We start from the raw sequence: 19,890 nt of genomic DNA, 5'->3' as shown, positions 1-19,890 counted from the left end.
GGGGAAGAGAACAACCACTGAAATGAACAGAGCAGTTCACATTTCTGAGCTATTTTTTCAGGCTATACTCATCCCCATGGGGTATTCTCTTTCAGCTGTGAACATCTCATTAAATGAATGGGCCATTTAACACCAGTCTGAGCCTTCAACTTTGAGGTGTGAAATCTGAGAATGAACTTAAATATGTGGGAAAAATTAAATTAAGGTAAAGGCCCACACAACCTAAACCCTGCCCTCTCTGAATGATGTCTCAGAATGACCATAACATATACATTTGCAATATGACATTTAATTTGCTGAACAGATACTACCTGCCCTTGCCCTACACTCAAACACTGAGCCAACTCCCTGGAGAGAATGCCACATCTGTAAAATTTAACAACCCTTCATACCCTTTACAATCCCTTCAGACTTGCACACAGGTTACCACCTCAACCTATACTTTCCCCTACCCATCATTAAATCCACAGACTGCTTTCATATCCCACCTCACTACTGACAATAGCCATAGCATTCTGTGCCCTGCTACTGACACAACCTCCACAATTCTATACTGGAATGATGCAGCCTGGAACCTCATCGTTCACATGTACCTCTTTCTTTTGAGAATATACAGGGGGAAAACTCAGACACAGAGCTCCTTGTATCACAGTCACAGCTCTTCCCAGCTGCTTCAGCTTCTTCCTCCACTATTCAATACAGTTACACCTAACACAGTAAATTTATCTGGAGTGCATGCACTTATTCCCAATGGCTATTGCCAGCTCCAGAGGGGGCAGAGTTAAGGTTGTGTGGGTGTTTACCTTCACTCTCTATTTCCTAGTTTTCTGAAAGTGTGAGAAGGGCATAAGCTATCACTTGCCAACCTTAACTCTGAATTCTACAAGATTTGTCATTTAATTCGTGTATTACAGTATTGCTTAAGTGCCCCAGCCACGATCACGGCCTCAGTGTGTTAGGCACTAGACATGTTTTATTGGCAGGTGTCACCAGTCAGTTCTCTTATAGTCGTCCAAGTTCTTTTTTAGCACGTAAGCAAGATTTAGTCGTGGGGTGACACGTGTTGTGTTAGTTTTATTGGGTTTTGCAAGGTTTGGTGGAGATGCAGTTTTAGGAAGGAGGGAATTGTGCAAGCAGTCTGAGTTTGCTGTCTGTATTGTGCTTTGATTACAGTCTATTCTGGAGGCAGGTTTCTGCTTGGGAGTTTGGTGTTGGGCTGAGAAACCTGAAAGAGGATACGGCCCTTTATGATGTGTGATCGTCTCATTCCAGGAGAAAGGCAAGGGGAAGGAAATATTATTTCCATTTTCAGATGAAAAAATGAGACTCAGAAAGATGGAATGACTTTCCCAAGGTCAGACAGTCAGTGTATGATAGAGCCAGGAACTGAACACAGATCTCCCAAGTTCTCATCCAGGACTTTAACTGCACAACCAGGCTTTCTCTTGCAGGGAGCTGTGTTCATTCTTGACTTTCTTAATTTCAGAAATGTGCCGTTTTAATGGACATTCTCTCTTTTATATGGTTAAGATTATTAAGGCAGAGCTATTTAACCAGAGTAGCACTTTGGCGTCCCTATGGATTACACCAACCAGAAACCCCCATCAGGGTAGAAACCAAGACCACAGAGCTAAACCTGGCTGCTCCCTTAAAGGGACAGTGCATCCTGTGACAGCATGTTAAAATGTCTCAGCAAAATGAGCCTTAACGTCTCACAATTGAGTGTTCTACTCAGAATGTAGAGGATGGCCCTGGGATAACATATATGAGAGAAAAGCTTTAGGGAATTAAAAAATATATATATTGTCACTGGGCACTAGTACTGAACTAACTTGAGATTAACGTAGAGCCCAAAATTGCAATTGATTGGTCATGGGTAGGGGTTGTCCTCATGGATGATGACTATATTGTGGCTTATGCTTCTAAAGCACTGGTTAAACACAACACTTCCCTTTGAGAGACGCATGCTGGCTGTTGTGTGTGGGGTGTATTCTAGTCTTACTGTTTTCTGACCATATATGTTCATGAAACTTAAGTGCTAGAAGCCATATTACACAATCCACTTTGCAAAGCATCACCTGCCATTTTATTGTGATGATTACAATACCTGGAATTTTTGGGCCTCAGCTTCTGGAGTCATGTGAATAATTTAGAATTTCAGCTTAAAATTTATTGATAATTATGTTTCTAGGCCCTCATGATTGTGGAGAAAAGATTAAGAATGTGAACCATGTGTAACCTACACACTCAGGAACTAGCAGGCTAAGAAAAAGAAACACAAAAGCATTAATTTAAATCATGATTTTGGGATCATAAAGTCTGACTTTTGAAGTTCTGCAATTGGCAATACTGCCTGTTGTTGTCAGATGTCATTCTGTCGAATGTTGATAACAGTTCGGCTGCATGCATGTGCTCCCTCTGCGTGCTGCCCTGGCTCTGCATAGATAGCTGGCACAGCAGACCCCAAGAGATTCCCCAGTGACCACAGAATCAGATAAGGTATGAAGGGAATCCAAGCTTTTTGCCATGGTGTGAAGGGAAAAGCCATCTTCACCAGAGGCCATCATTCTGGCCCCTCCTAAGGGCTACGTCTCTCTCTCCCTCTTCCACCGCCCAGAGGCTGGGATGCTACTTTTATAATATGTTACACTGACATTTACCATGTCTAATGCCTATTCAGTAGGGGTTTCTCCATTTTTCCTTATTTGTATTTCCACCTCCCCTTACCAATGTTCAGGTGTCCTTCTTCTACAGGTTAGTATATTCATGAATTTTACCCCATTATCATATACGTCAATTCATTGCCATGGCACTCTTGGATGTCCCATCCAAAACCTCCAGAACCTGGTCTTAGTTCATGTTCTGTGGTTGGCTAATCTCATTATGGACAAAATTCCCCCCTACACTCTATTTCTAGTTCCCCAAAATGTATGAGTAACCTGAGTTTATCTGTGCCAGAGGTTGTAGGCCTCAAGCCCCATGCTAACTGCTGAAGCCAGTGTCTTACAGGATACGCACCTGTAGGTTCCTTGCATTACTGTTGAATATAATAAAGCAGAATATAAAGCAAAGTAGTGAATATAATAGAGGTAAGCTGGCCAGCTGGGCTGCAACATTCTCGAACCCCTCCTACTTCTCCACTGCCCTAATCCCTACCCGTCTCTCTTATCTGAGCTCACCAAAGCATCTCCCCACAACCACTCATTCCCATGTGTTCTTTGGGGCACCAGGTGTAGGGGGTCTGGTGGGGCACTGTGCAGTGTGGTGGGGAGGCAGTTAAGGGTGCTGGGCAGTTGTGGGGGTCTGTGGGCAGGGGTGGTGTTGTGCAGGGCGCTGTGCAATTGTAGAGGGTCTGTTAGGGAGTCTTTGGGAAGGGGGGTGCTATGATAGGGTCTGTGTGGGAGTCTCAGCAGCGCGGTGCTGGGCATAGGGGTCTGTGGGGGGGTCTCTGAGTGAGGAGGGTGCTCAGCGGCGTGTGTGAGACTCAGTGCAGGTCTGCCTCTAGGGGACAGGGTGCACGGACAGTACAGGGCAGTGTATGTCTGGTGGCTGCCGGTTTGTGAACAGTGCCCTGAGGCAGTGCTGGGGGGAATGGGGCCACCCTCTCCATGCCCTGCCCCATTGCCCCCATGGGGATTCACAAATATGTTTGGTGCCAGGCCCAGAAAAGGGGTGTACCCTTGCCCAGCTTCTCATCCCAGTCTCAGCAGTGTGCTTGGTGCTGGATCGGAGATTGCTTGTTCTAAACTACCCACCCAGAGGGGCAGGGCTTCCCCTGATCCTGGCACACAAACAGAGGGAGTGGGACTCAGACACCCTTAGAAATGCAACCCCTCCAAAATCTGGCTCACATGCGGGGGGGGGGGGTAGGAAGGGGGCTCAGATACCCCAGATCCTGGCACACACAGAAGGGAAGAATGTGGGGCTGACAGGCACTTGTTCCCTTATTCTCCCCAAGCACCCTGCCACTCACTCCATGTGTCCTTCCCCCTCACCTGAGTCTTCCAGCCCCCTCACCTCCTCTGCCACCCATCCCCATTTATTCCCCTCCCCTTAGTGCAGCCCCAAATCCCTCTTAACCTTATTCCCACACTTCTGCACCTGTAAAATGTCCCTCCCTGCCAGCAAGCATTCATGTAATTACTTTTTTTTCCAAAAATACTTCGATTACATTTCCCAAAAATAACACATTATCCAGACACACATTTTAACAATCTGCTATCCTGTCTTTTCCAAATGCCTCCCCAAGTGGGAGGTCAAGCTGACTTGGGGTTAGGCTCAAGGGAAGACTGACTATTCCTTTGAGCTATCCAGTTGCTGTAGAATAGCAAAGGCTAAGAATGCTGTTAACTCCTCTGTCCACAGATGATCAGTTTAATCCATTTAAAATGTCATTTCGAAGGGGAGGCTTCTGATACTGTAATGTAGAGAAGCACAATTTCACATAAAGTTTTAATTGATTTTCTCCAGAGGATGCCAGACTCTCTGTTGGAGGAAGCCTCGAGCGCTGGGCATCCTGGCGCAATGATCTGAGCCCTGGTTTGATTGCTATCTGTGGGTGTGTCCACACTGCAATTAAAAACTGATGGCTGGCCTGTGTCAGCTGATTTGAGCTTGCGAGGATTGTTTAATTTCAGTGTAGGTTTCCAGTCGCGGGCTGGAACCTGAGCTCTAGGACTTTTGAGGTCAGAGGATCCCAGAGCCTAAGTTGGCAGCCAGAACCTGGAAAGCTACACTGCAATTAAACAGCCTCATATCCTGATCCCTGGAGCCCAAATCAGCTGGCACAGGCCAATCGTGGGTGTCTAACTGCAGTGTAGACACACCATGTGAGCACAAAAAGGCTGCTGAAATCTGTCACCTTTAAGAAAAGCTGTTTTTCCCCTGAGACTGTATATTGGGAACAACTTGGTCAATCGTCTAATAGTCTGGAACACATACAGAATCCCAAGCAGCCATTAGGCTCACCAATGTTCAAGGCAATCTGAGTTAGAAGAGTGGAATTTTAAACAGAAACCTGGTCTAAACCTTAACTATAGCATCACCCTGCTATAACAGACCAGAGAGACAAAGGAAATATAATTATTCCCATTTTCCAGATAGAAAATTGAGACCCATAAAAATAGACTGACTTGCACAAAGTCACATGGGGGAGTCTGTGGTAGAGCCAGGGCTTTAACTACAAGAGCTTCCTTTCTCTTGCAGAGAACTGTTCTCATTCTCTTGTGTTTTTTGTCTCAGAAATGTGCTTTTTGGATTGGACACAGCCTCTCTTTTATATGGTTGTGCTTTTTAAAGTAGCGCTCCTTAATAATCAGCATTTAAAAATTAGGGCCAGTACTACTGATTAATTTTCTGACCATGATACACGTGATCTGTAGAAGTGTGTCAGAAAAATTCAAAAAGCTCTGACTACTGACCAGACCAGACACAAACAAACATCTGAAAGCTATGAAGAGGCAAAACAAAATCCAGGTAGAGTTGCCTGGAGTTGGAGGGTGGCTGTCTCCCAAATATTTTTGAAACGTCAGGTGCCATTTCCAGTATAATTGAAGGCAAAATTCCATGCAATAAGACTAATAAGAGCATTCATAGTGTTCATCTGGAGTTCTGCACTGGAATATCTTTCTAGTGTCTCAGATTACATATTTGTTAATATAGAAGTGCATCAAAACCACAAAACCTTAAATAGATATAATTATTTGCCAACAGATGCATACACAACTATATTGTGTATCACCCAGCATCAACTTGATTCAATGGGAGAATGTATTTAGGGACATAAGCAATGGCAGGATTAAGTTTGCATTCAGATTTATAGTTAAATCAGGACTGAAAACCCTTTATTTTACACTTAACATTGTGTTAGAAAGAAAAATCTGGTTATTCTTGCCTCTGAGTTCAGTAACGATGGACTTTCTCCTCACCTTCTCAGGTGTCCTCTGTCTCTCTCTCTCTCTCTTTTAGACTTTAAATCTTGTGGGGTTCTTCTCTTCTGCTTCAAATTGGATGCCCTCTTCTTTTCACCCCTCCCCAAATTAGGCTTCATCCTCTCAGATTCCCACATATGCCTTTCGGTTTTTCTCCCCCTCTTCAACCCAATCTTAGAATCTCTCCCCTCCCTCCATTACAGGCTCCTCTTTTTCTGCCTCCAAAATACATTGGGGTCTCCTCAAACCCTTCCAGACTCTGGGTGCTCACCAAGGCATGGGGGCTTCGCTCCCTTGTAGAAATTCAGTGACTTTTTCCACTCCCAAATGTTGCGGTTTCTGTCCTGTGACACTCTACACTCTGAGGGCGTGCCCTGTAACCCCCTTATTCATCATTTGTATGTAATTGTGATACTGCATATAAAGCATGCCATGTAAGGTATCATGGGAAAGGTTATGATCTGCTGAAATCCACTGTTCCATCTAAATATATATATAACTAATTAATATAAACTTATGAGAATTATGTTGTATGGATGTCACTAAAATATGCTGCGGGTTTGGGAAGCGCCCAGATACTAGCTCCTGGTATCTTATGAACCGTAACATCCAGTGGGGTGAGAAAACAGTTTGCTCTAAATACTACCTAGTGTCTTACAGGTTTAAGATTCAGACTGTGCACTTGTTTTGTTTTCTTTGGTAACTAACCCTGACTTTTTGCCTATCACTTCTAATCACTTAAAATCAACCTTTTGTAATCAATAAACTTAGTTATATGTTTATCCTTACCAGTGAGTTTGAAGTGCTTGGTAAATCTGCTTAGGTTACAAAGGTTGGTGTATATCCACTTTCCATTTAATTTCCAATCAGTAAACTTGCATTTCTCAAGAAAGGGTCTTGAGCTGTGCAAGATGGTATATTCCTAAGGTACAACTCGTGGAGCTGGGGGGATTTGGTTGAGGCCTTTCTCTGTAATTCATGAGTGGCTCTGGGAGCATTCACGTAATCTAGCTGGATATGGGGCTCCACATGCAGTTGTATTGAGTGGTAACAGCAGCTGGAGGGGTTTGCTGCTTGCCATCAGTATGGCATTGTGAGAGACAACCCAGAATAGAGAGTAAAGGCGACACAGCGCTCCCACAATCACAGGTCGCACCCCGGGGGTCCCGTCACACCTCCCCATTTGGTAGAGTAACAATATTTTAAGTCAAATGAGGTGATGAAGGAGGCCATGCAGGTGACAGCTCTGGTGGAAGGGGTTTCTCAATATGTGTGCAAGATTTAGCAGGTGGGTGTGGGATCATGTTTGGGTGTGCAGGGCGCTCGTTGTGAGGCCTCAAAGAAGGACAAAGACTGTTATACTTGCGGGTGGTCCTTGAAGTGCACATGGTCATAGTCAGCCTGCTGCCATGGTTACCCCTTCAGCTGGCTGGCAGCTCCATCAGGAGCCTAGACTCTGTAGGGGGGTTACAGAAACCAGGAAAACTTCTGCTTTTATAACCCCTCCAGAGACCCCGGAACAGGCCTGCCAACAGAGTCACACAGTCGCCTTCCTTTCAGGGGCTCTTCCCTCCCCAAACCTTAGGGAACCCCCTGCCATGTGGATCTTCTTCTCTTTGTCTCCCCTGCTTTGATCCCTGGTCTCAGAGGAAGGTGGGTGTGATGCTGCCAGTGCTGGGCCTGGCAGCTGCCTCCCCTTCCCAGGCCTGAGGGTCAGAGCTGGAGGCAGAGACAGGAGACGTCTGTGTCCTGCAGGGGAGCAGCAGAGCCATTGCAGGGGTGTGGAGAGGCAGGATCTCCCAGCTCCTCCTGCTCTGAGCCTGGCCCAGCTGCCTGGGGAGGGGGCTCCCCCTACAGCCTCCCTGTAGCAATGGGCCTGCTCTGATTGGGTTGCACCATCCTGGAGCTGATCAGTGGCAAGACCAACCTGATTGGTCAAGCTGAGTGGGCAGGACTTAAAGGGCAACTTTTTACTCTTTCTGAGTTCTGATTGGCCAATGGAAAGGGTGAGGGGGCGGAGCTTAGGAAGAAGTCTTACCCCACACCTTATTCCTCATTGGTCCGTGGCAGAGGTTTAAGGTGTCTAGGCCATTCTCCCTATTCTTGCTTTTGCTTGGTGAATGGTAAAGGGCAAGGGGTGGAGTTTAGACAGGAAGTCCCACCCACGGTTTGTCTCTCACGGGACAAGAGGTGGGTCTTGGGACAGAATCTGTAGCAGGATTTCTGGCTCATTCTCGATGCTGATTGGTCAGGCAGAGCGGCTGGTGGGTGGGGCCGCCTGTCAGACCAGCTGTGACAAGCCCCATTCACGGATTGATCCCCCTTCTCTGCCTTTCTCTCTCCTGCAGCTTGGGGTACTGCGGTGTCACAGCCGCTGGCTGCAAGGATCTCGCCCCTGTTCTCAGAACCAGCCAGAGCCTGACAGAGCTGAATCTGTGGGGTAAACTGGGAGAGGCCGGAGTGCGGCTGCTGTGTAAGGGGCTAAAACATCCAAACTGCAAACTACAGAAACTACAGTAAGTAACAACCAGCTCCCTTTAGTCTGTGCCTGGTAACACTGATGTTGGGAGTTAAACTCAGGGTACCAGGGAGGATCACAACATGCTACAGTGAACATTGTGGGCTCAGGCTTCAGCCCCTGTTGAGAGGGAAAGCAGCTGGGCAGCTGCTCTAAAGGGAAAACCAAGGATCTCCATGACTCAGGGTAATCCTCTGGTGGCAGAATGCAGGTACAGCCAGCTCTGTACCACCCATCACCGGATTGCCCTGCCCCCATGTAGTGGGTGTGGAGGAACATGGAGGTGTATATCCAGGGTAAAGTGCATGGTGCTCCACCTCTCCTAGGCCGGCACAGCATCTGGAGTACCTTAGGGCAGCCCTGAGGTTCCTCTGTGTTAGATCAGAGGTCGTTTTGTCCCCAACCTGGCCCAGGATCAGAGGAGTGCAGAGGTGACTTGTAACCAGTTTCTTCAGTCTCCTCATCAGCGCTGAGTTGAAATTGGCACAGCTGAGGACAGAGTCTGGTGGCTTTTAGCAAATCCCAGATGCAGCATGTTTTGATGTTACAGATAGAATTATTTTAAGACAAACAACAACAACAATCCAGTATCGCCAACATGAAGACATCAAAAATCCTGAGTTAGACCCCTGAAATCATGAGATTTTAAAAAAATCTAATTGTGTTTTTTTAGTGTCTTTTGACTTTTTAACTCCCTTCTACTCCTTTGCCAACATGTGTGAGATGATATCAGGTTTAAAAATCAATCTGCATTGTACACAGAAATTCATGCCTCTCCCTGGTGGCTCAGATGGAGACTGCATTTAATCTCTCCTCACCCATCATGTAGAGGAACATCTCTCTCTTTCCGATCACTGTCTTGACTGTGTCCCGCCACCCCATACGTTTATTTCCTTGGAGAAATCAAGGGCTGGATTGTGAATAGTCTGAGAACCACTGACCTAGTTAGTGCCTCATGAATCACACTCACATATAGAACCTATACTACTTGTTAGGGTTGATGAGTGACAGATTACATATTAAAGAACTTGAAATGTATTCATGTAAGGGTATAAACCGGGAGTGGGGAACCTACAGACTGTGGTCTGAATCTGGCCCCTTGCTCATTTTCATCTGGCCCATGGGCGACACGTTCAACTTGCCCGCTGGTGGGAAAAGACACCAATTTTCGGGGCTTCCCCCTGCAGCAGGGCAAGCCAGCACTTGTGGCTCAAGCCCCACGGGGGGCACCAAGGTTCAGGGCTTCTTGCCCGCAGGGCTGTTACTGCGAGCACTGGCATATCCCATCGCAGGTAGGAAGCCCCAAGCCTTGGCATCCTCCTGTGGGCCTGGAGCCACGAGCACCTGCTCGCACCCCTGTAGGGGGGAAGCCCTGAATCTCAGCGCCCCCACTCCCAGGGCTGGAGCTGCATGCGTCAGCTCATCCCACTGCGGGGGGAAGCCCCAAGCCTTTGTGCACCCATGGGCAGGCGAGTTGAATGTGTGTGGCCCACCATTTATTTTTTCAGTGGATCAATGGCTTCTGTTCCAAAAAAGGTTCCACAGCCCTGGTATAAGCAATAAAGTCACACTAAGCTCCTCACAGTCCCTATGTCCTGTCTAGCCCCCAAACCAGAGTGGCAGCCATTTTGCCTGTGGGCATGGCTTCCATCTCATTGTAAACAGTGGGAGTTGGCAGCCAACTTTATCAAGGACAGCCTCACTTCCATGAGCAGATGGACTATAAGGAAATGGCAGCCATAGTTCCTGGCTTCAGCCTCATTGGCAGTAATAGGCGATGGTGGCCATTTTGAATAAGGGAAAGTTTGCAAGTTTTTGCCTTTCATCATGTTTTCAGGTCAGGGTGGGGAACTGTCAGTATTGCAAACTCTAGTGATTTTAGCACAACTCTTCCATGTGGTCCAGCCATTAGAGAGGGACAGAGTCATACTAGGTAAGGTGGGTTACACTAGCACATCCCTCTCCTTAGACCAGGACTGTCAAGCTGTCTGGGGGGGTCTTAGGAGCGTGGACACCTTCCAAGAGACAAGTCACTCACCAAGGGCGACAGGCATCCTAGATCTCACACCAAAGACACTGGCCTCCAATCCTGTAGTAAGCCATTGAGAGATTCATTACGAAGGGTGTGTCTACACAGGAATGTAAGCCTAGGCTCAAGGCTAACTGCCCTTGTGTCCACACATCAATTGTGTTAATCTAGGACTCAAACCTAGGGTCCAGGACCTTGCAGGACTGGAGCCTCTGAGCCAGTGTTAAGCTGGGATCTAGGGTCCGAGCCCTATTTCTTTCCTGTGTGCATTTGGTCCTGACTTGACTCGGGTCCCTCCAGATGTACCCCAGAGTTCCTTGGGGCAACTTTCTTAGTCCTTTCTATGCGGACAATCAGTGGTGCAGTCTGTTGCACTCTATTGCAAAGAGAAGCCACATTGCCCTTTGCAAACTGCAGCAGCTCAGATCAGCATTAACCCATTGTCTGCTGAACAGCACACTGCCAGCGAGCCTGCAGGGTTTTCAGTGGAGACTGATCAGAAGAAGCTTTTTGCAAAGAGAGCTGCTTCCTGGCCCCAAGAACACAGCCAGATTTTGGTGCACGCTGCCCAGGTGCCCCTGCACACACAGCCCAAGGGAGGCCAGAGCTCCCAGCTCAGCACAGCTGGGGGAGGATGACTGCTAACACCCTGGCTGTTCCCCATCCCTACATGGCAGCTGCTTGGTCCCTGCTCCACTCTCTGGCTCCCCTGCACTCCCTGGGACAGTATGTGCAGAGGTGTCCAGGCAGTGTGAACTGTGAGGACGGTGAGTGGGAGCCAGCCTCAAAACTTCCCCACAGACTCCCGGGGATTCCTTATCCCTTCCTCCCGGGCTGTGGTGGGATGGTGGAACACACTGCACCCCAAGCCCTGGGGATACACTTAATTGCTCTGCAGCTGGCAGGAGCCAGTCTGAGGTGGGAGTGTGTTTTTCCTCCAAAACCTACAGATTATGTCAGACTTCAAAACAAAAATAAATAAAAAAAACAACCAGACAAAACCACCTTCATTGAACAGCCCACTTTAAAAATTAAGAATTGCAAAGTTTCATTTGACTAGTTTGACAGCCCTGGAGACTGATGTCCTAATTATCCTGAGAACAGGAGCACATGGGCATTTTCCTGCCAGTGTGACTCAGCCTAGAGGTGCAGAGCCTAACTCTCAGAGGAGACGGTAGTTCAGTATCTTCGCAAACTGCAGTTGTTCCATTGAGACAGCCACCAAAGGAGCTAATTATGCAGATTCTGTACTCGTGTGTCCTTACGGGCACCTGAATCCCATCAACAGCACCATCACAGTTAGGAAATAGGTGGGCAGTAAGTAGAGTGCAGCACATTCCTAGCACTGGAGTGTTGACACTGGAAGGGGGAGTAGGCGCTAGGCACTCTGGGACAGGGATACTTTGACTGGGGTCTGTGCACTGCAGTGTGGGCACCAGAGTCCTAGGTTCAAGCACAGGGTTTCCAGACACAGCTCAGGTGACTCCAGCCCCACTAACCCTAGGTTTACATTCCTGTGTAGACATAGCCCCCAAAAAAGAAATGAGAGTTATTAAGAGGTTAAAGCAGGTAAAGATATGTGTACAAGTGAGTTACAGTCTATAATTTCAAAAGATAGCAGAGATGGAGGTGATCAAATCACAGAACAGGGAACCAATTGGATCACGTTACATTTCAGCACAAATGGAGCAGAACTTTAGAAGATGTACAGAACAGGAAGGAGGCATGTGTGGGAGTGGACCACTTACTAGTGGTAACTAAAATGAGAATAAAAATAAGAATTCAAATAGTCAAAAGATGAAGAATTTTTCCTTGTGTCCGCATTTATAGCTGCTGCTCACAGAAACCAAGTGGTCAGGATGGCCATACATGGGTACGTTGAAGATACTAAAATACCAGTCAGCTGGTCTGGCTTCCAGCTATGAGTTTGTCAGGTCTTAGCTGATGCCTACAGCCTTGGCCAGAGCTGGCCCTTGGTTTATCAGCATCACAAGCACCATGCTCTGAACTGGAGCACTGGCTCTTGCTCTACCAACCTGGCTGCAGACAGACAAACCCCGTTCTCCTAAACTGGGCTGTAAAAGTAAAGTGAAATGTTCCTGTCTTCCTGCAGCCAGGGTGGAGTTTGAGCTCCCGCTTGCATTTCAGCAGTGTCAGGCCAAATCTGCAGCCCCACAACAGGTGCTAAAAAATCCACTCCTTCAAGAACGGTGTTACTGAAGCCTGTGACGAGCGGGTGTGAGGAGCACATGAGAGCTGAGATCATTCTTCTTCCATGGAGAGATTCTGTGAACTGGATTTTGCAGCCCCTGCTCCCTGTGAGTACTGAGTAGTCCCACAGTGATCAATGGGCCTGTCTGTGTCAGTAAGTGCTCACTGCCCTGAACAAGGGCTGCATAATCCAGCCCTTTCTGTGTAGAAAGGACATTGCTGTCCCTGCTCAGAGCTCACAGTGTTAGTGTGTGTTGGGGGGTGCGGAGCAGAGGCCAGGCTACAGACTGCACCAGCATTTCTCCCCCCCCCCCCCCAAGGGAAAGGCACCTGCTGGCAGTGAGCTCAGGAGGCAAGGCAGTGACAGTGACACAGATCCTGTGGGTGCAGCGCTGGGCTTCTTAGGGGCTGTGGGCTCAGATGTTGTGTCTGCAGAGAGTATTAACGTCCTTTTCCTTCCCTGTTTTCCCCACAGCTTGACGAAAGGGTATTTAAGTGAAGAAATGCGGGCAGAGCTGGATGCTGTGAAAGACACAAAACCTGACCTGGTCATAGAGTTACTGGACTGGTGGGCAGGAGCCACTGCACCAATGTAGCTCCGACCTGGCTGCCCTGCTGCTAGCTGAGGGAGCAGCTGGGGGAGCGGGAGAACACCTGCCCCTATTAAAATTAAATCCTGCCATCCCCAGGGACTCCAGCAGCACATCAACATCTGTGGCACGGGCTGGGTAGAGATTGTCAGGGCCAACTCTCCTGCATGAAGGCAGGAGGCTTAGGAGTAGGAGCTGGGTTTGCTCTATTCTCACTGCAACGGGGTAGTTATTTTTGGGGAGGAGTGGGGAGGGGTAGGAGGGAGAAAGGGGATCAGGGCCGAGGGGTGGGAGAGATGTGGGATTATGAGATGGAGGAGTCTGATAACCTCCCTTTTTCAGTCTGTCTGTGCATGGGGGAGACTCAAGAACGATCCCTGGGTCCGAAGGGGAACTGAGCTTCTCTTACAATGGTTCACACTATTACGTGTATATTTACAAGGGGGTTGTAATTTTACACAACTCCAGAGCTATTAAGTCGGCATTTTTCTGTATCCATCTCCAACAGCAGTTTATCCTGGATGTATATTTCTGTGAGTTTTGCTAGAGCTCAATAAAGATCATGTATCAAGAAATAATTCTGCACTTTTAGAATTTCTGCTAAATGCATAATGGGGAGTTATGACATACTTGTAGAAATGTAGTCCTTGGAGACCAGGGGGTCAGGGGAGATATGTAGGTACCCTATCTTGGACATCAGCGTTCCTTATTTATGGCTTCTGTTCATCAGGAGGGATCCCATGGGCTGTAAGAGGTGAGCAGGTCTTGACAGGAAGCCATGCCCAAAAAGTTACGAGGTTTGAGGATGCAGGAGATTTTAGGGTTCGAGTCCTTCAGGTCAGCATAATATTCTCCCTTCTGGGACAGAGCATCAGCCATGTTGTTTTTGGTTCCTGGATGATAGGAGATTACGAAATCAAAGCACAAAAAGAATGAGGCCTGCCTAAGATGACATTGATTGAGGACTTTGGACCTATGCAGATATTCTAGGTTCTTATGACAGTGTATGCCTGGATGGAATATCAGGCCCCTTATAGATAGGGATGCCAGTCTGCAAAAGTGATCTTAATTGCCATGAATTCTTTTTATAAAATGTAATTTTGCTCTGTGGGTAAGAGTTTTCTGGAGTAAAAGGCACATGGATGTAGCAATTGTTGAGGACTGTGCTTTTGGGATACCACCACTCCAATTGCCATTTGGAAGCATCCACTTCGCTGATGAAGGCTTGCGTGGTGTCAGGGTGGACCAATATGGGAGTGGTGATAAACATGAACTTTATTTGCTCAAAGGCCTGTTGGGCCTTGGGAAGCCAGAGGAACCTGGTATTTTTCTAGCACAGGGCAGTAAAAGGGTTGATTTGCTGCGAGAAGCTCAGAGATGAACAGCCAATAGAAGCTTGCAAGCCCCAGGAAATGTTGTAATTCATGGCAGCACCATGGAATGTTCCACTTGAGGCCTCCCTTTACCTTTTGCAGGTCCATTTCGATACCCGTGCAATGTAGGATGAACCTTAAGAATTCTATGGAGGATTGATCCTAGGCACATTTTTCTAGCTTAGCATAGAGGCCATGTTAGCGCAGCCTCTTCAGGATAGAACAGACGTGCATGGTGTGTTGTTTGGTGGTGTCTGAAAAAATAAGTATGTTGTCCAGGTGTTCTACCACATATTGATCCAGTATGTCCTAAAGTGTGTCAATAATAAAATGTTGGAACACTGGATGTGTTTGTCAAACCAAAGGGTATCATGAGATACTTGTAGTGACCCTAATGAGTTTGAAAGACAGTCTTTCATTCATCCCCAAATTTAAAACATACTAGGTTGTACATCTCCTGGAGATCTAGCACTCAAGTGGTGCTCACACGATGCATTAGCTTGGGGATTAGTGGTAATGGGTATGCATTTCTAATGGTGACCTGATTCAGGACCCAATAATCCACACATAGTTGGACTTTTTTTTAAAAAAAAACCCAAAGAGGATGGATCCCCAGCAGGTCAGGTGGATTGACCAGTTCAATTCTTGGCTTTGTTCTTCTGAAGGTAGCTGCACAGTGTGGCCAGTTCAGGCTCAGATATGGCATGTATGCACCCAAACAGAATGTTTGTCCCTGGTTGTAACTTGAGCGGACAATCAGTCTCTGTGTGGGGGCAAGGCATCTGCATTTTCCCCCCCAAAGACATTATTGTAGTCACTGTATTTGGATGGAAATTGAGGACCAGTTCAGTGGGTGGCCCTGCCAGGCCAGATGCCCTGGTTTGTGACCACCAGGGAACTACTGTCCACTGCCCACTTCCTGCCATTAAGCTGTGCTGCTGGCAGAATTCTGAGTGAAAGTTGAGTTTAATACACACTGACAGAGAAAGAGGTTGTGGAGGGCCAGCTATGAGATTCCCAGGACCAGAGGGAAGTGTGGGGAAGGATGGCATTGAACTGTAGGGTCTCTCAATGTCCTTGGATAGTATAACCTCAAGAGGAACAGTTGCTGAAGCCACCGGCCCAGAGGATAAGTGGGACCCATTGATTGTCTACTAGGTCCAGAACAGGCTTGGGCCACAGGGGCCTCTGTAGTATACATGCTGGTTTTGTGGTGATACAGTTCTCTGTTGTTCCCAAGTCAATGAACAGGGACGCCACTTCCAACTTCGGTGGGGCGGGGACAACTTTAACCATGATTCCAGGAGCTACTTAGGCACCTGAAAACTAGGTTTTTTTTGCAGATATTAGCTGACAGGAGCACAGTATCTAATTCCTATATAAAGAAAGAAAAAAATATGCAAACACCAATTAAATCAATATTTTAAATTTATATGTAAGTTTAGATAACACAGCAAGATATTCCCAATCCCAAACCTTGAGATATCAGTGTTGAAGCCTTACCATAAATATCTGAAGTACAAGTCAGAGTACAAAGTATCTGTCTTTAGTAGAGATACATATATAAAGTATGTTTACTTTCTCTAACAGACACATTCTGTGTTACTGCCATTATCTACTCTATTTTAGTCAATTGTTTTTCACTCCACTAAGTATGTATTTAATTTTAACATACATTATTATGTGTTTTTCTCTTTTATTAAGAATGGGAATTTATTTTTCTAATTATTTTGGCATTTATGTTTACCGATCACAAATCATGTACATGATTCACTAACATTTGACTCTATCATTACTATTAGTATCAGACTTGGAACTGCATTTATTTTCACACAAATTTTAAATTATTTTACAGATAACTAAAACCACAATTTGAAAATAAGTGACCTTTATCTGCCCAGTGTCTAGTTCTGTGTTCAGCTATTTTTTTTAAAGTGGCACTGCTAAGATGAGCCGCTCTGCCAGTGCTTAATTTATGCCAGGGGTGAGCTCTGGCACCTCTTTCAATATAAATTAAACACTGCATGAGTCCGAGGGGCCCAGAGATGATAGGGGTAGGTGGGAAGGCCATGGGGGAAGAAGGCAAAATAGAAGTTTGCCCAGGGTGCCATTTTCTCTAAGACTGGCCCTGCTTCCCCAGGGTGCAACTTGGATCTGGGGTACCACTGAACCCACTGTCTCATTAGCCTGGGCTCCCTTTCACACTGTGCTGCTATAACAAGCTGCAAACCCCTCCAGGTCCTGCACTCACACAGCCTTACACAAATAGGGATACACCCAGCTGCAGTTACATGAATGCTTCTTCTAGCCACTCATGAAACAACAGTAGAGAGACTCTAGGCAACTCCCCTAGTTCTAGGACTCCAGTGTAGGACCCCAGAAGTGAACCATCCAGCCCTGGTCAGAAACCTGACCAGTGTAAGTTATTACCCAGTCTGTCCCTCTCTCATAGATTCATAGATATTAAGGTCAGAAGGGACCTCATTGTGGAGAGGACAATGCACCAGCCCCTGTTCCTGAGCAGATTTCCCTTTTCACTTCAAACAACACACTGGTTTAGGTAAAAATATAAAACAGATTTATTAACTACAAAAAGATGGATGTTAGGTGGTTATAAGTAATAGCGTACAGATCAAAGTAGATTACCATAAGAAATGAAACAAAAATGCAATCTAAGCTCTGTAAACTGGATAGGATTTGTATCAAAAAGTGTCTCACCCTGTTAGCTAATACAAGCAGGTTTCAGCTTTTGCATATACAGGCCGGAATTCTCCAATCCTACCTGGGACCCTCTTCCCTCATTCAGTCTTCGTTCCTCAAGTATTTCAGATGTTGTGTTGTTGTAGGGCGAGTGAGGCCCATTGACAAAGTCACTTCCCCCTTTTATAGCTTCTTCCATGTGGAGGGAACTTCATTATCCCAAACAAAGTTAGTGGAAAAATACAGGCACAAAAGGGAGTCCAATATCAATTGATTTAGTCACGTACCCTTGCATGCTTCAATGAGTCATAGCAGCCATTACTTATACACTGGCTGAAGTGTCCACAGAAAAACTTATCAGATGAGGCTAAGCTTTTACCATGGCCCATTGTTTTCACTGATGGGCCATTTTTGGGTCGTCCCTTCACAATGTGCTGGCTAGACTTTGACTTTGACCCAAGTCACTTCACCTCTCTGTACCTCAGTTTCTCATTCTCTACATGGAGAATAATGGCGTTTCCACCCTTGAGATCTACTGATGAAAAGTGCTAGGTAAGAGCTAGATGTTGTTACCTGTGTGCAGGAACATCTGTATTGCACACCTAAATGATAATTAAGCTGCTTAATTATCTAACAACATTTCTTTTCTGTTCAAAGAACTAGAAAATTAAATGTCAAAAAACACTGTTAACCCAGAGTTAAGGTTGCCTAGTAATATCTTTGCTCTTCCAGAACATCAGGTTCAACAAATCTCAAACTTGTGAAAACCAGTTAAATTAAGGTACATGCTTACACAAACTTATCTGTATCCTCTTTGAGCAATGCCTCAATAAATCCATAACACTCCACATTTGCCCTGTACTGAAGAGGAGCTGCCTACACCTTCCCTCTTATACCTTAGCCTACCTCACAGAAGCACCACAATTACTAACTTTTACACCTTCGAACCTGTTTTACAACATTACCGTTATGTACACAATATCATCAAACACTGTACTTTTTACCTTTCATTAAACCTACTGAACACACTCATCTGCTACCTAACTGGTGATTATCCCCATGGCAAGAAGACCCCTGTGCCCTGCTAGCGAAACAGCCTATACAACACAAAACTGAAATGAGGCATACTGGATCTCCCAAGGTTCATATTCACCTGTTTCCTTTGGTCACTCACACATGGGTCAGAAAGAGGGATTCACCCCACACACCTAGAAGTCCAGAGCCCCACAGATCATCTCATATCACAATCACAGCTCTTCCAACCTGCACTAACTAATCCCACAATAATTCAACACAGCTACACCTAACACAGTGAATGCAGCTGGAGTGCATGGAGATAATTCCTAGTGGCTATTGCCAGCCTCAGAGAAGGTAGAGTTATGGTTGTGTGGACATTCACTTATAAAGTTTTCGGAGGATACCAAGCAGGGAGAGGTTGCAAGTGCTTTGGAGGATAGGATTAAAATTCAAAATGATGTGGACAAACTGGAGAAATATCTGCTGTAAATAGGATGAAATTAAATGAGGACAAATGCAATGTACTCCACATAGGAAGGAACAATCAGTTGCACACATACAAAATGGGAAATGACTACCTAGGAAGGAGTACTGCAGAAAGGGATCTAGGGGTCATAGTGGACCACAAGCTAAATACAAGTCAACAGTGTAACACTGTTGCAAAAAAAGCAAACATCATTCTGGGATGTATTAGCAGGAGTGTTGTAAGCAAGATACAAGAAGTAATTCTTCCACTCTACTCCATGCTGATTAGGCCTCAACCGGAGTATTGTGTCCAGTTCTAGGTGCCACATTTCAGGAAAGATGTGGACAAATTGGAGAAAGTCCAGAGAAGAGCAACAAAAATGATTAAAGGTCTAGAAAACATGACCTATGAGGCAAGATTGAAAAAAAATGGGTTTGTTTAGTCTGGAGAAGAGAAGACTGAGAGGGGACATTGTAACAGTTTTCAAGTACATAAAAGATTATTATAAGGAGGCGGGAGAAGCAGTTGGCTTAAATGGCAGCAAGGGTAGTTTAGGTTGGACACTAGGAAAAACTTCCTGTCAGGGTGGTTAAGCATTGGAATAAATTGCCTAGGGAGGTTGTGGAATTTCCATCATTGGAGATTTTTTTAAGAGCAGGTTAGACAAACACCTGTCAGGAATGGTCTATATAATACTTAGTCCTGCCATGAGTGCAGGGGACTTGATTAGATGACCTCTCAAGGTCCCTTCCAGTCCTATTCTATGACATGTACCTTAACTGTGTATTTCCGGCTTTACACAAGTTTGAGTTTTGTTGAATTCAGTGTTCTAGAAGAGCACAAGCGATTGCTAAGCAACCTTAACTCTGAGTTAACAACTTTTTTGCCATGTAATCTTAGAGCTGCTATTCAGGAAGAATTGGCAGAAGTCAGATGCAGCCTGGATGTGAAGATCTAGAGAGAGGGTTGAGTCAAAGATGACCACCGAGGTTATGGGTCTGAATGACAAAGAGGACAGTGGTGCTGTCCACAGTGAGAAAGAAGGGAGGAGGAGGG

The 19,890-nt window shown here is 46.0% G+C and overlaps 1 protein-coding gene across 4 annotated transcripts in view; it reads left to right on the top strand.

Annotated features, from left to right (window-relative positions):
- The window catches only part of LOC119857280 (NACHT, LRR and PYD domains-containing protein 3-like), a 258,531-nt gene that overhangs the window by 187,521 nt on the left and 51,120 nt on the right, over window positions 1-19,890 (top strand). For 2 of the 4 annotated variants that reach the window (XM_038406006.2, XM_038406002.2), the window contains 2 exons: window positions 8,279-8,446; window positions 13,164-13,850. In XM_038406006.2, coding sequence (XP_038261934.1) covers window positions 8,279-8,446; window positions 13,164-13,284 — 289 coding nt within the window. In that variant the 3' untranslated portion in view covers window positions 13,285-13,850. Of the gene's footprint in view, window positions 1-8,278; window positions 8,447-12,590; window positions 13,112-13,163; window positions 13,851-19,890 lie in introns of those variants that run through there. The other 2 variants (XM_038406005.2, XM_043516752.1) reach the window with 2 other exon arrangements.

Source organism: Dermochelys coriacea, chromosome 6 (genome assembly GCF_009764565.3).
Source record: "Dermochelys coriacea isolate rDerCor1 chromosome 6, rDerCor1.pri.v4, whole genome shotgun sequence".
Classification (NCBI taxonomy): Eukaryota; Metazoa; Chordata; order Testudines; family Dermochelyidae; genus Dermochelys; species Dermochelys coriacea.
This window is presented reverse-complemented; position numbering and strand designations above follow the sequence as displayed.